This window comes from Hippocampus bargibanti, linkage group LG04 (genome assembly GCF_051943395.1).
Source record: "Hippocampus bargibanti isolate YZ-2025 linkage group LG04, ASM5194339v1, whole genome shotgun sequence".
Lineage (NCBI taxonomy): Eukaryota > Metazoa > Chordata > Actinopteri > Syngnathiformes > Syngnathidae > Hippocampus > Hippocampus bargibanti.
Genome location: NC_142737.1, coordinates 22,497,501 through 22,512,395, shown reverse-complemented (window position 1 = coordinate 22,512,395; position 14,895 = coordinate 22,497,501). Strand labels below are relative to the sequence as shown.

At 41.3% G+C, this 14,895-nt stretch overlaps 1 protein-coding gene across 4 annotated transcripts in view; it reads left to right on the top strand.

The window, feature by feature from the left end:
* The first annotated feature begins 327 nt into the window (after positions 1–327).
* The window catches only part of tcf7l1b (transcription factor 7 like 1b), a 49,419-nt gene continuing 34,851 nt past the window's right edge, over positions 328–14,895 (top strand). For all 4 annotated transcript variants that reach the window (XM_088994720.1, XM_088994719.1, XM_088994718.1 and 1 more), the window contains exons 1-3: positions 328–1,104; positions 1,205–1,277; positions 1,356–1,483. In XM_088994720.1, coding sequence (XP_088850846.1) covers positions 919–1,104; positions 1,205–1,277; positions 1,356–1,483 — 387 coding nt within the window. In that variant the 5' untranslated portion in view covers positions 328–918. The remainder of the gene's footprint in view (positions 1,105–1,204; positions 1,278–1,355; positions 1,484–14,895) is intronic.

Below are 14,895 nucleotides of genomic sequence, written 5' to 3'. Positions count from 1 at the left end.
TATTTATACAGCTGACGAAATACACGTAATAACCTTTTTGTTCATTTCTTTGTTTATTTTACTATTAACCTTCAATTGTTTTACAATGGAACTTTCAGTGGCTATCATTTTAGATTGCGTTATTGTACCTAATTGTCCAGCGTGACTATGAATATTTGCCACACGCAACGAAGTATGAAAAGATCAAAAGTTGTGCGTCTTAATTGTGTGAGTTGATGTATTGTGGGTTACGAATAGAAGCTTTGCTGAACGAAGAAGTGTCGGTTTTCAGAGTATAAACTCCTCCTCTATACGCGCGTTTGGGCTGCGCTCTTCCACTTGAGCAGCCAACTTGTTATCAGGGCACATTCTCGGGCTGCGATGTGGAGCGAAAGAGGAACGGCGTCCGGATAAACATACACTACTTTATTTTATTTGACTGTGTTTACATTCGTTTTAAACAACCCATTTGACCATTGTTTCTTTTCGGGGGGAAATCGCCACACGTTTACTCAAACTTTTGGAGGCAAGTCGCCACTTATTCTCGTTTTTTTTGGGAGTCGAGGGGGTAGCCATTGTTTCCTCACGCATGGATCTTTAGTGCATTGAGTAACCTCTCACTGGTTGGACTGCAGTAGTTTTTGTGGCCCCGGGGGTCTCTGCATGAGGACGTCCCCCAGTGTGGACGCACGCTCAGGGAACACACGCGCTTCAACCAAGGAGACGAACTTTGGCAAATTGTTGCAAAAGCCGTGGATTATTATTGCCATGGACAGCACCAGCACGCCCAGATGATGAAAAATGAACACTTTCTTGTAGCTAGTTGTGTCTTTCCACTGAGCCGTTTGGAAGATCTGATTACAAGTGGTTTGTTCTAAAGGCTGCATACAGGTTTTTCTTTCTTCCCCTCTTGTCGATCCATTTCACTGGTGTGCAAAAATGCCTCAGCTGAACGGAGGCGGCGGGGATGATTTGGGGGCAAACGATGAAATGATATCTTTTAAAGACGAAGGGGAGCAGGAGGAAAAGATTTCCGAAAACGTCTCGGCGGAAAGAGATTTGGATGACGTGAAATCTTCGCTCGTAAACGAGTCGGAAAACAACAGTAGCTCGTCAGACTCGGAGGTAAGAATCAAATCCAAGTACCCCCATACGTGTCTTTGTGCCTTATTTGAATTTGTTGAAAAGTTTTAACAAGTTTGTATGTGCACATGCCCACTGTCAGCAAGCAGAGAGGCGTCCCCAAACCAGAGCTGACTCAGAAAGTTATGAGAAAGCAAGAGACTACTTTACTGAAGGTAAGAAAGGCAAAAACATCCGATTTGGACTCACAATCAATTTTCCATGAGTTGACTAACCTTTCTGCATATTTGCAGCACTGAGAAGACAGCACGATGGAGGTCTCTTTAAGAGCCCCCACTACCCTGGCTACCCCTTTCTCATGATCCCAGACCTCACCAATCCATACTTATCCAATGGCTCTCTTTCTCCCAGTGCAAGAACGGTAAGTTTCCATATCCTATGCTAATCTCTAATACGATTTCCTGCAGTCTCCCACACTCCTCACAAACTTTGGCCTCGTCTATAAATTTCACGAGCACTGCCAGACCACCATATTTCCTCAGAATGGCCTCCTGAGGAGCTGCTTCTTTGTCCTTATGAGGGTGATTAAAATGAACTCTCTGTTGCTAGAGCTTTATTTGACCATGCAAATGATCGATTTATTCAAAATTATTTTAATGCAAAACACCCTGTGGAAACTTAGTGTTTTTTTATATTTACTTTGGCTGTGTGTGTAATTGTCTTTCATGGTTGCGGTGTTTTTGGCGCATGGTGCTACCCATCAACGTTCCGTTTCATAGTGTGCAATTTGAAGAAGTAGTTGCTGAAGTCCCACCCAATATTCACAACTGTGTACTACCATGCTTTGACATGTGTAGATGGGATTACAGTGTCGTGTCTGTGACAGTTGATTTTCACTGACAAAGTTTTGCTGAGTCAAATTTAAAGTGTTGACGGAACGCTTGCAGTTTCTTGTTTAATATGCCATTCTGTGTGGTGACAGAAGTTTTAGTTCAAAGAATAGTTTTCTTTTGTTGTTATAGTTAGTGTTATGTGCAGCACAATATTGGGTGAATGTTAATGTAAAATAAGATTCACCAACAATAATTTTTGAATTCTATTCAGTTCACGTTTATGTAAGCTGTAGTTTCATATAAAAAAGTTTCATGTTGGAGAACTGTTTTCTCAGAATATTGTTGTTGTCCCCCCTAAAAAACAAGTACTTTCGTTATGGCCTGTAAGCATCGGACTGAAAAGAACCCCCTTCCATCTTTTTTCTGTCGTCTTTTCACTGTTGCGGGCCCTCTCCCCTCACCACCCTCTACCTTCCATTCAATTAGAAAGGCGTTAGTTGACCATTGTTATTCTGAATAGTCTTGATGGCTTCATTGGAGGTCTCCATTGGGGCTCATTAACTAAATGGCCACTCTGCTCTCATCGGACCATACAAGACAACTTGTAGCTCATATATATTGTTTCTTAAGGCCAAAATAGTCAATGTCAATGCCCATATATTTTCACATGCTTAGATTATCGCATTGGCCACTGTAACTTTGATTGTTTTCACCAAAATTACAGCTGTTTAAAATGGAAAAAAATAGTGAAACACTGATATCCCCCAAAATGAGAAAAAAAGAATGAGGTCAACGGGGCAGAGCTAGCTGACTGTGTTTGTCGTCACCATAGCAGAAAAAAGCAAGGAGACAAAAGATGGCATACTTTGGAGCGATCTTGAGGTCTTTGCGTTGTACAGTTGTTTCACACTGAGTATTGCAATTGTTGACTGGTTGTTCCTCATAAACCTCAGGGTTCAGTTTGTTCTTACATTTGCCTGAAGTGCCATACAATCATTTTCCTAACAGCATGCTTTGACGTTTAGGCGCGAGTTTATCTTTCGGTCTTTACAGTTAGATTCATCACAGAAATGCTTGTAGAAAACACAGAATGTCTCGTGAGATAAGATTTGCCCCAAGGGTACACTGAAATGTGCTGTCATCCCTCGAGCCCTTACGAGACAAACAATCCACTGGCCTGGGCATTGTTTATTTATTGTGCCATGTTGCTTTGGGCCAGACAAGTTTGTTTTATATGCAGTTGTCTTTTTTTTCTATGTTTGTGCAACATGAGACACGCTCAAGTTGCAAAGAGATCATGTGATTAAAAGCAGGTAACATGATCTTCTGCTTTTGTTTGCCTGGCAAGAGCTGACATTTAATCGGTGTAAAGGGTAATCAAACATTTTTTGTGGTTACATGTACAACAATGCACCTTGGCTTGTTTTTGTTTTTAGTGGAGCCTGCGTGTATTTGTTGATATCATTTTAGATACAAACTATGGGTGTGATCTTTTTTAATGCGGCATACTTCTACTTTACGACATATTTCCTCAGTATCATCAAACTAACTGAGTAACCAGGCAGTGATTGTCTTGGGTGTGGAGCTTTCGAATTTGGATGTGGCAAATCTCATCATGAGCAATGAGAGACGGGCTACATGGGATCAGCCCAGACTTCCCCTGAGGGCCAAGCATAACTGATTTAAAGCCTCTTCCGAGCTGACATTCCGTTGTAATCCAGAGAGGGCTGAGGAGGAGGTTTTATGTTTGCAGAGATGTTCCACCAGACGCCTGCCTGTTGAGGGGCGGAGGTTTGTCCCACCAAGTCTAAATCCAGCTTGTTGTTTGTCAATCCACTGACGTGATCGTCACCTCATTGTTCCAGTTGTGACAGAGCGGTGCCAGATTTAATGGCTGAATCTGCTCTACGGCCACGTCTGACAGCCCGATCAGCAACTTTGAAACAAATCCGCAAGTATCATCATCATCATTGCCACTAGAGAGTGAAATGCCTCTTGTGTGTGAGATGTTACGAGTAAGCGAGAACGAGGTTAGCCTCTCAAATATATCTTCATCAACCATACAAACTCATGGGCATGATTGTAGAATTGAATTTTGTGGGAGATTGAGATATGAATGGAGAGCTTGTGTAAGTCTGAACATGTCAGAGGCTACAATTGCATGCCTGTGACTTCTCCCCCCCCTCTACCTCCACCCTCCGCTCGAGCTTTCTGTTGCGTTTGCCGCTTAAATCAGACAAAGAAAAGTCAACACAGACATTGTCTTGATGAATAAAAGGGCCTCTCCCTACATAAGCAAATGCTGTTCGTGTGGAGGTGTCTTTTCATCAGGTTGCATACTCTATTCACTGGTACGTGGATGTGTGTGTGTGTTTTCGTGCACTCATGCGTGGAGCACGTTTGTGTGTGTTAAGTCTGCGAGGGTTAGAGGAGGTGGTGATGGCGTGTTCAGGTGAAGCCCTGTGGATACGTTGCAACAGAGGCAACAGTGTGCAGCGCTCATATTCTAACAACCCCCACAGGCACTGTGTCAACAGAGACACAGTTTTTGACTGGCGATATAGTTTTTAATAGATTTTCCCTTCAAAGGCAAACACCATCATCAGTTTTGTGACACTGATTCATTCGAAGCCGATTAGCAAAGACCACAAAAATGTCATTGCTGGTCTTAAAGACTTACTATTCTATTAACTACTCTCTTCCGTTTATCCAACCATTTTGTCCTCCTTCGGGTCGCGGGTGAGCTGGGGCCTCCCCCACCTGATGACCGGCATCCTGTCAATCTCAGGGCACAAAAAGACACACATCCATTAACATTCACATCCATTACTTTGGGTAGTTTAGAGAACTCAGTTGATCTAATGTTCGTGTTTTTGGAATGTGGGGGTAATCCCATCAGCAATACAATTGTAAAAATAAATTAACCAGTGTTGTGATCTGTGCATAAACATGCAAAACACTGTAATGACAAATACATAATTAGCCTTCTTACAATAAGTGCAAAATGAAGTAAAACCCCCTTCAACGCAATTAAAACAGAGATTACATTAATTATATCTTTGATTGTGCATGCAAAGTTTTGAATGGGTCCGCTTTGTAAAAGTTCCAATATATTGTACATTCTTCTCCTCTCATGCTCTCTTTTTAAAACCCTTCAAGTTGCTTGTCAGAAAACGTCCACAAATGTTCATTAAAAAAACCCAAAACAACAAAGTGTGAGGCATGTTAAGGTCTCATGCCGTATAATGACTTCCCACGTGATGGCAAGCTTGACCATAGATTGGATCGCGAAATGATGCTTCAGGGGGGCAGTGTTCCTGCAAATTTCGGTAAATTTTGGAACCTCAGGGGATTTCCACTTCAGAGGTATTGATCGTTTCATACCTATTGTCCTCAACTCGTATCTCAGTTATTTCCCTCACATTACAAATGCCTGTCTCATCAAGAGTCCTCTAAGTTTACTTAGAGCAAAACTGTGTAGGCTTAAATCAAATAGTTGTGGTAATTTAATTAGCAATTTACATGCTGCCAAAATGCATAAAAGTGCTCGCTGAACAATTGTCAGAGCAGCAGATGCCATGTCAGGTAACACCTGAATAATGCCTTACCTCTGTGGCTTGATGCTCAACCTGTCTGTCTGGGTTTTCTGAGAACATGTTGACTTGCCCGTTCCTTGCTACCACACAGGATTCGTGCAGATCGACTGGAAATGGTGTCAGTGCTGGTCTATATCCTTCCCTTGTGGGTCTCAGTGAAAAGTAAAAGATAGCGTCAATGGCTGTCTCTATCCCAGCCCAGCTAATTCACCACCTACCCAGCCGCCTGCCTGGCATTACAAATTCTGTTTAAAGTGCATTCTGGCTTCTCCAGTGTGGGGCCCATCAGGAGCATCTCGGCACCCTTTGAGGAAAGGATCACCAACATCTCCTCTCTCAAGCCGCGCACTCCTCATGTTTAGTGACATCAATGAATCCCTTTGATGTAACAGCTTGAATATGTGGGCAAATCAAAATCAAAGTCAAAGTCAGCTTTATTGTCAAATATGTTAATATGCATGACATACAGCACAGATGAAATTACTGTCCTCTCGGACCCAGCATGCAAGGCACTTATAATTACTTTAACAAACATAAACATGTACATACATAAAATGTACTTTCATCGATTGAGGTGTTTTTCTCTTCTCATGTTTGGGTGATGCTACTACATAGTTTGGGGGGTTTTCACCATATAGTTTTTCCATGTGAATATTCTGGTAAATTTTGTTGGTTGGCCAAAGGTGAGCATCCTTCACCCTGCTTTTTCCTTTTGTATCCGTCAGCTCTTTGAAATTATGACGCTGCCCATGTATTAACTATATCAACCATAGGACTGTCTTCTTACAGAGATGTGTGAAAATATCTCTTAAATAACCCCACTGTCCTGAATTCCTGTTGGAAACTACTGTAGAGTACTTATATATACATGGATCAGCTTTCATTCATAGATCTGGCTGTGGATGGTCTGAAGATCACTGTGTCGTTAGCCTCTGTCGTACTGACAGTTAGAGAAGGATTCTGAAAACCTCCAGCAGGTAATTGTCACAATTCACAGACAAGGTGGACACATGTAAGTCACAGGAATGGCAGTCACATTGTTTTCTTTGGTCTGAATTGCTACTCCTGGTGCAAAGACCAATAGTTATGGGATCTCTATCTCACCTTTGACACAAATCATGTGAAAAAAAAGTGCTGATCCGCTGCTTAATTCAATCTGTAAAAGACTACGCTTAGTAAAATCACAAGCATTGTTCGTTGTTTTGTATTGAATTACATGGCAATATCAGAGAAATGAAAAACATTTTCTTGCTGCATTTCAGTCCCTTGTTATTACATGTTATTACATACAACTGTCATCATGATGCGCATCACTTTGGCTCAAATCTCAGGCCCATGCACACTATAAGTGGACCATCACAGAAAATTTACAATCTCTGACTCTTCATTTGGGCCTTACGTGAAGCAATTGAGCCCCATACGATCATCAATACGCTGTAATACAAAAATTGCAAACCTCAAACAGCTTTTGAGGCTCCACTTACAATTGAGTGTGATGTATTACTCTTATTGAACCACACACATTGCATGACTGCCAAGAAAGACGCAGGGGAATTTTAATTGGCTGTTAACAATGGTCAATCAGCTGATTTACTGGGTGCAGCTATGCAATTGCTCAACAAAAAGTTGGTGCCTTCTGGCATGGAATTATGAAAATGAAATTAAAAAATGAAATTATAAGCATTTTAGGTATTACCACAAAATACGACATGGCATATACTGCATTTGTAAGGGTGAGTGGTGCTGCTACGCAGGCATGCCACTATGCTTCACCAACATTTTTTTTCTTGTCAATGCCCATATCCGTTTTTGCTAGGTGGTTATATTAACTAGTTGTTTGATCCCGTATACTGTAAAACAGTTCAGTTGGTTTCAATGTCAAGCCATGTGTGTGGGCCACTTAGTCGCCAGCCATGTGATCTATTTCGCTACTTTTCTTTGTCTGGTTCAAAATTCAAATTACAGGGCTTTTATCCATGACTAAGATAATACGATTGGTGAATAAATACCGTTAATTCCCGCTCCATTGTTGCGGGAGTAAGATCAAAGAATACAATTATTCTCCCAAATATGTAATGTATATTCATGCGATGATTATGATCATAATCCTGTCATAAAAACTTATATTCACATTTAAATGCCAAAATGAATGTGTAAAGTGAAACAAAAAGATATTTAGTCATGTGTTGACATTTACCATACCAAATGCATAAGAATGTTGGACTTCTGCGCAATAACATGGTCTCAGCTTCTCAACATCAATGACTTGTTGTGACAAACATGGGAATGGGTAGTGGCTGGCTTGCTGGCCGTATTTCTTCTTTTGTATGCCTGGCTAGCTCCATTAATGCTGTTTTGGAACTGCAGTACAGTTTCAAATGTTACGATGCCACCCTGCTAAAATACATATGTGAGAGAAAGGTGAATCAGCAAGACACGGAGTGCGCTTGTCGGTCACCCTTCTGACAAAACACGACTGCCAATCACCAACTGACAAAACGATAATGATGATCTGATTGGATGAATCGGTACATATGGTTATTATATCTTGACTGATAGGATTTAACTCAAAACACAGAAAATTCTGCAAAAAATACTAAATTAACCCAAAAAGAAATCTACGAAGTTACCTGACCACAAAACTGAAACTTGCAATGGAGGGTGTTTCATTGTACTCTTCTTTTTTAAAAAGTTGTTTTCCTGTGGGAGTGTGTTGGAATATTGTCATTCTGTCATTCTGTCTACTGCAGTATACTGTAATTCTTACACTATAGTTTAGTTCACCTTCCAATGCTTTCTGTTTAGAATTGTTTCACTCCATGCTAATAAAATGTGATTGTACAGCAGGAAGAAAAAGAATATACTCGAAACAGAGTTTCATCAGTCTGGCATTCCAAGCAGCTGTTTTCAGTTTAAGCACTTCAGGCGGCAGTGGAAGAAGGAGAGAGCAAGCAAGACAAGTGAGATTGTTGACAAGATGGTTGTGGAGGAAGCAGAAACTGGGGCAGATATGGGTCCAGCTATCCCTTGCCTGTTATCCTAAAGTGGGCCCACCTCCAGACCTTGAGGCACTCACTTATCGGGGGATTCATGTCTCCCACAGAGCGCCAAGCTTTGCCATTCCCTCTCGTAGCTCAATCAGCAAACAGCAGGAAGCTATCAAATCCCATACCTGTCACATCAGTCCTGCGAAGATTTCTATCAGACTTTCCCTTGCCGCACATACACTCTGGCCACTGAGGGATGGGAAAGGCCATGTCATACAGTATGTGTTTTATTTCAGTGAAATTGTGCTGGTCATACTAAATTAAGGAGTGAATGGATATCCGTCCAGAAGGAGAGTAGTTGACAGCAAGCAGTGCAGCTGCTCTTCATGTTAAACCTATAAATCACTTTTGCTGCTTCCCGCTGAGTTTCCTCCAGCAGTGGTGATGCTACTTTACAGCATCCATTGATAAAAATGTCAGGTACATTGCATGATCACTTCAAAAAAGTCAATGTTGACTTCGAATTACAGTGATCGCAAACAGTGATGTAACTGGCAATGTAAAATTCATTTTGAAGTCACCAGACCAGCAGTCGTAATTGACAGTAGCAAAAAACTGGTTGTATTTCATGCAAAGGGAATGTAAAAGCAGAAATTCACAGGTAAGCTTGAGAAAATCTTCAGGGCATGGTTGGCCAAAACGTAGTTGTTTTTTTAGCCACTGCTTAGGTAGATTAAACAACTTTAAATTTTAATGTAACCATGAACTTGTTCAAAACTGGTTAACTTTAATCAACTAGTAACTTGATGTTCAAGTTAATACACCTAAGGGAATCTACAGATGCACCTTACGATCGAGATACGTTCTGAGCGGTCGTTCGTAAGGTGAATTTGTTCGTAAGTTGCTTCAGTGGATATTTTGTACGGAATGTATGTTTAAGTCAAACACTGAACGGGGGAAGTATAAAACAGAGCCTCTAACAGTCGTAAAATAAATTCACACCTAGTGGAGTACGATGACATATATCCTTGGGTCTTCAGTAAGCCATTAATGCATAAAATTACTTTTTATGAATCGCACCCTCCTGGTGTGTCAACTAGGAAGAGGAATTTCCTTCCTGCCCATATTTTCTCCATAGCCAATCGTAATCGAGCTTGGTGCCTCCTCCTCGGAGTGTCAACTGGTAAGAGGGATTTCCTCCCCGCCCACATACTTTACGCAGCCAATCCTAAGCGAGCTGTTCAGCGCTGATTGGTCAGCCTTGGTGTCCAACCCTTGAAACCGCCAATGTGTCTGTGTACATGCGTGTGCATAAAGCACAGTACGCAGTCAGTCGCAAGCGAAAGAAGGGCCGAAAAAAGGGCCGGCATACAAAATCTAGTTTACAGCATCTCAGTCGAAAGATTTTTCGACATAGATTACCCGCAAAAATGTTCATTTGTACCGTAACATTGTAACTTGAATGTTCGAATATTGGGGACCGTCTGTATTAATGTTTTAAAACCGGGTTCCAGTGATGGCTTTCGTGGCTAATTCTGACTTCATGATCTAAGTTCAGAAAAGGGACGAGAGTCTGTCATGGGCTTGACTTTGGCATTAGTGATTATTCAGCCAAATAGTGACGCATCCTCTTTCGCTCGCTTTAGGGGACATTGATTTCTTACAAATGCAATCTACTTGAAGCTGCCAAGTCCAACAACCAGAGGACATGATCTGACTGTGGAGCTCCAAATTTTGGTCGCTCTTCGCTTCAATGCAAGTGATGATATGAGATAGATAGAGACGAATCCTCTCCTATAAGTGAGCGCCTCGAGGTCTGGAATTAGGCCCTCAGTGGGATAACAGGCAAGACATAGTTGGAGTAGGTGATATTATTGCTTCATAAGTCTCTCTCTCTCCCTCTCTCTCTCTCTCCCTCTCTCTCTCTCTCTCTCTCTCTCTCTCTCTCTCTCTCTCTCTCTCTCTCTCTCTCTCTCTCTCTCTCTCTCTCTCTCTCTCTCTCTCTCTCTCTCTCTCTCTCTCTCTCTGTAGCTCTCACTCTTTCTCTCCATCTGTCTGCCTCTCAATCTCTCTTGCTCTCTCTCTCGCTTTCTGTCAGCGCAACAAGTGGCTAAATTGTCACAATTATCGTGTGGTTCAATGTGTCACCGCAGCTCCAGTGATTCGGCATGATGTTGTTGAGAACAGATAGGACAGGTATAAATGTCCAGTCAGGGGCGGTGGTAAGGTTGAAGTGGTGACTGGAATTCAATGTTCAATGAACAGAATGACCGATTTAGCCTCAATAATATGATGGAGCTCAGCTGCTATTCCTCTGCACCTATGGAAATTTCATCTTGCGTCACCAATCATTCACAGATATACAATTTAAAACGTCAGTAATAATAAATTATTATGAACATGGATATTTTCACTCAATGAACAGGCTGCTGTATTGTCATCTATAAAGAACAACTCCATGTAATATGAAATAACCAAAAAGGGCTGATATATTCTTTTACGAAAATACTTTAAAATAAAAATATTGATATATCGCTATAGGTTCAATTTCATTCCTTCCTGTGTGGGGTTTGAATATTCTCCAATGTGAGATGAATAAAGGATATCTCATCTCACCGTGCAAGCGTGGGTTTTCACAAGGTGGTCCATTTTCCTCCCGCATTCCGAAAGCATGCCTAGTAGATTAATTGATCACTATAAATTGTCCCCAGGTGTGATTGATTGTAATTTGTTGTTTGTAGATGTGTGCCCTGTGATTGGCTGGTAACCAGTTTAGGATGCACCTCGAAGACAGCTGAGAGAGGCTCCAGCACCCTGGCAACCCTCCTGAGGAAAGCACGGTTTAGACCAGGGGTGTCCAAAGTCGGTCCTGGAGGGCCGCTGTGATTTGAATCAGGTGCGTTGCTCCTGGGAGAGCTGGAAAACAGGCAGGACGGCGGCTCTCGAGGACCGACTTTGGACACCCCTGGTTTAGACAATCGATGGGTGGATAGGAGAATATACAACTTTAGTGTAAACATCCTCCAATCGCCAACATTTTTAAATGTATCAAATTTGCTTTCCATGGATCTATGATTCCACTACTTTTACAGATACAGTAAAGTCTCGTTATATCGATATCGGTTATATCGATAGTACCGCTTATTACGATACTATTTTCATTTCCCTTGCACATTTCTAGTCTTTTTATGTATAATTAGTACCGTTTAGTACGATACCCGGTTATTACGGTGCTCCTTTTCATCCCCCGCCGGCCATTTTTGTTGTTTATATCGATATATCCGTCGCGCCATTGGTCAACTTGGTCATGTATCTTGTTACGTGAGCCGCCATCGGTCGCGCCATTGGTCGACTTGGTCACATGAGCCGCCATCGGTCGCGCTATTGGTCGACTTGGCCGTGTGACTTTGTCACGTGACACGCTATCGGTCGCGCCATTGGTCAACTTGGTCACGTGTCTTGGTTACGTGTCACGCCATCAGTCGCGCCATTGGTCGACTTGGTCAGGTGACTTGGTTACGTGCCCAGCACCCGTGTAGCAGTCATTTTCATTTTCAGACGCTAGCTCGTGTGTAGCAGACGAGATTGAAGTGTTTGTGTTAAAAGGTAAAAATGGGAAGCAGAAGAAGATTGATGACTTTTTTAAATTGTATACATAATACAGTAAGATGTAAGCGTTGCAGTTTCCCTGTTGTGTTATGTACATGCCCACTGTACTGTATATGAATGCAATCGTTTTTTGCAACAATGTTTCTTGTTTTGTCTGCTGAAGCGCGATGATTTTGAAAATTATTAACATTCCATACTGTGTATTAAAGGACAGCCGATGTCACTTTTTATTCAAATGCAAATAAAAATGACTTCACGCCAAGACGTCTTGCATTGCTTGTGAATCCAAACAATGGCTTCAGATTCGGATAATATGCTTTCTTGTTACACATCCAGTTATGAATATGTTTCAAATACACTGTAGTTCTGATGATTAAAGCATACATGTTTACAATCATTAAAGAATTATATGTGCCATTTTGAGGCAACATTGGGGGAACATCTCTCACCCAAAAAAAAAGGGAGCTAATGGCCAGCTCCGTTTCTTATATGGCGCTTGGCTGCCCTCTTTTGGCGGCTTTTGTTTAATGCAGTTCAGCGCAGGATCGGATATATCGATAGTCACGGTTATATCGATATTTTTTCGGACTCCCTTGAATATCGATATAACGAGACTTTACTGTACTTTACGTTTTTGCCGTGGTATTGTTTCTGTGTCAATATTTACATACATTACGTCTGTGTAAGCTCTCAGTCGTACAGGAGTGGTCAATCGATTAAAAAGTTTATTCAGCCGTCATTTGTACTTCTTTGAAGGTGTCGGGCGTTTTTCTCCTCATCCGAAAAGCTTTGTCAGCGAACAAAAGTTTTGCTGGTAGCTCTGGCCCTATATATACAGTATAATCCAAAAAAGGAGAGGAGTAGCAGTACCTTACATTTCAGGGGTTTCTGAAAAACTACAAAGGGTCCTATGGCAACACAGAATTCCTACTTACTGTATTTCAAACCCATAAAAATTTAAGACAAGAATTAGTGCATGCAAAAGATAGGCTGCCAAACGAAAAACAAAGTCATGTAATTTATTCTATACATTGTAAAAAAAGATTGTAAAGAGCAGAAACTCAACAAATGGTCAAAAAACGACTTCATCAACATCGCAGGGATAATGCTAGTGGGCCTCAATCTGCAGTGCATATGTACCTAAAAGCTAGCAACCACTCATTTGACGACAGTAAAGTTATTTTTTTTGGGTGAGAGATGTTCCCCCAATGTTGCCTCAAAATGGCACATATAATTCTTTAATCGATTGCAAACATGTATGCTTTCCTCTTCAGAACTACAGTGTATTTGAATCATATTCATAACTGGATGTGTAACAAGAAAGCATATTATCCGAATCTGAAGCCATTGTTTGGATTCACAAGCAATGCAAGACGTCTTGGCGTGAAGTCATTTTTATTGGTGTTTTGCATTTGAATAAAAAGTGACATCGGTTGTCCTTTAATACACAGTATGGAATGTACAGTAATTTTCAAAATCATCACGCTTCAGCAGACAAAACAATAAACGTTGCAAAAAACGATTGCATTCATATACAGTACAGTGGGCATGTACATAACACAACAGGGAAACTGCAACAATTACATCTTACTGTAAGAGTCATCAATGTAAAAGTCATCAATCTTCTTCTGCTTCCCATTTTTACCTTTTAACACAACTGGCACACACTTCAATCTTGTCTGCTACACACGAGCTGGCGTCTGAAAATGAAAATGGCGTCTGCTACACGGGAGCTGGTCACGTAACAAACTCCCGTGACCAAGTCACGTGACCAAGTCACATTACCAAGTCGACCAATGACGCGACCGATACAGCGACCGATACAGATTTCGATAATGGTGGTACTGTATAGAAACCCCTAATCAAATATCGATTCATCTTAAATATCTTTTGTATCGATAAACATAGCAAAATGGCCGGTGGGAGATGAAAAAGAGGACCGTAGTAACCGGATTATCGTAAAAACCACGAATCGTACTAAACGGAACTAATTATACATAAAAAGACTAGAAATGTGCACGGGAAATGAAAATAGTGTTGTAATAAGCAGTATTATCAATATAAACGATATAGATATAACGAGACTTTACTGTGTGTGTGTGTGTCTATATATATATATATATATATATATATATATATACAGTAAAGTCTCGTTATATCGATATCGGATATATCGATAGTCCCGGTTATATCGATACTATTTCTATGCACGCACGGAGAAAATTACATGCAAACGGGGTCGGATATATCGATAGTCCCGGTTATATCGATATTTTTTCGGACTCCCTTGAATATCGATATAACGAGACTTTACTGTATATACACACACACACACACACACACACACACACACACACACACACACACATCGATAGTACCGCTTATTACGATACTATTTCTATGAACGCAAGGAGAAAAATTACATGCGCGCAGGATCGGATATATCGATAGTCCGGATATATATCGATAGTGTCACGGTTTGCGAGGTGGTGATGGCGGGTTCGGATCCCAAAAAGCAGGCAGGAGGGAGCAGGAGGTTGTTTGACAAATTGTATTAAAATAGAGTCAGCAGGAACAAAATGTAAAACATCAAAATGATCTGAATGGAAAAAATACAAAGTAGCAAAAGAAGACCAAAAGTAAAAGCCCGCCAAGGTTAAACAAACACGTACACGATGCATGCTGCAACCAAGCAGCAAACAAACAATGAATCGGCACCGGATGATCGTGCCCGGTGTCCTTTTAAGTGTCATTGATTATAACGACCAGCACCTGCGAGGCTGCCGGCAGGGCTGACGTCGCTACCCG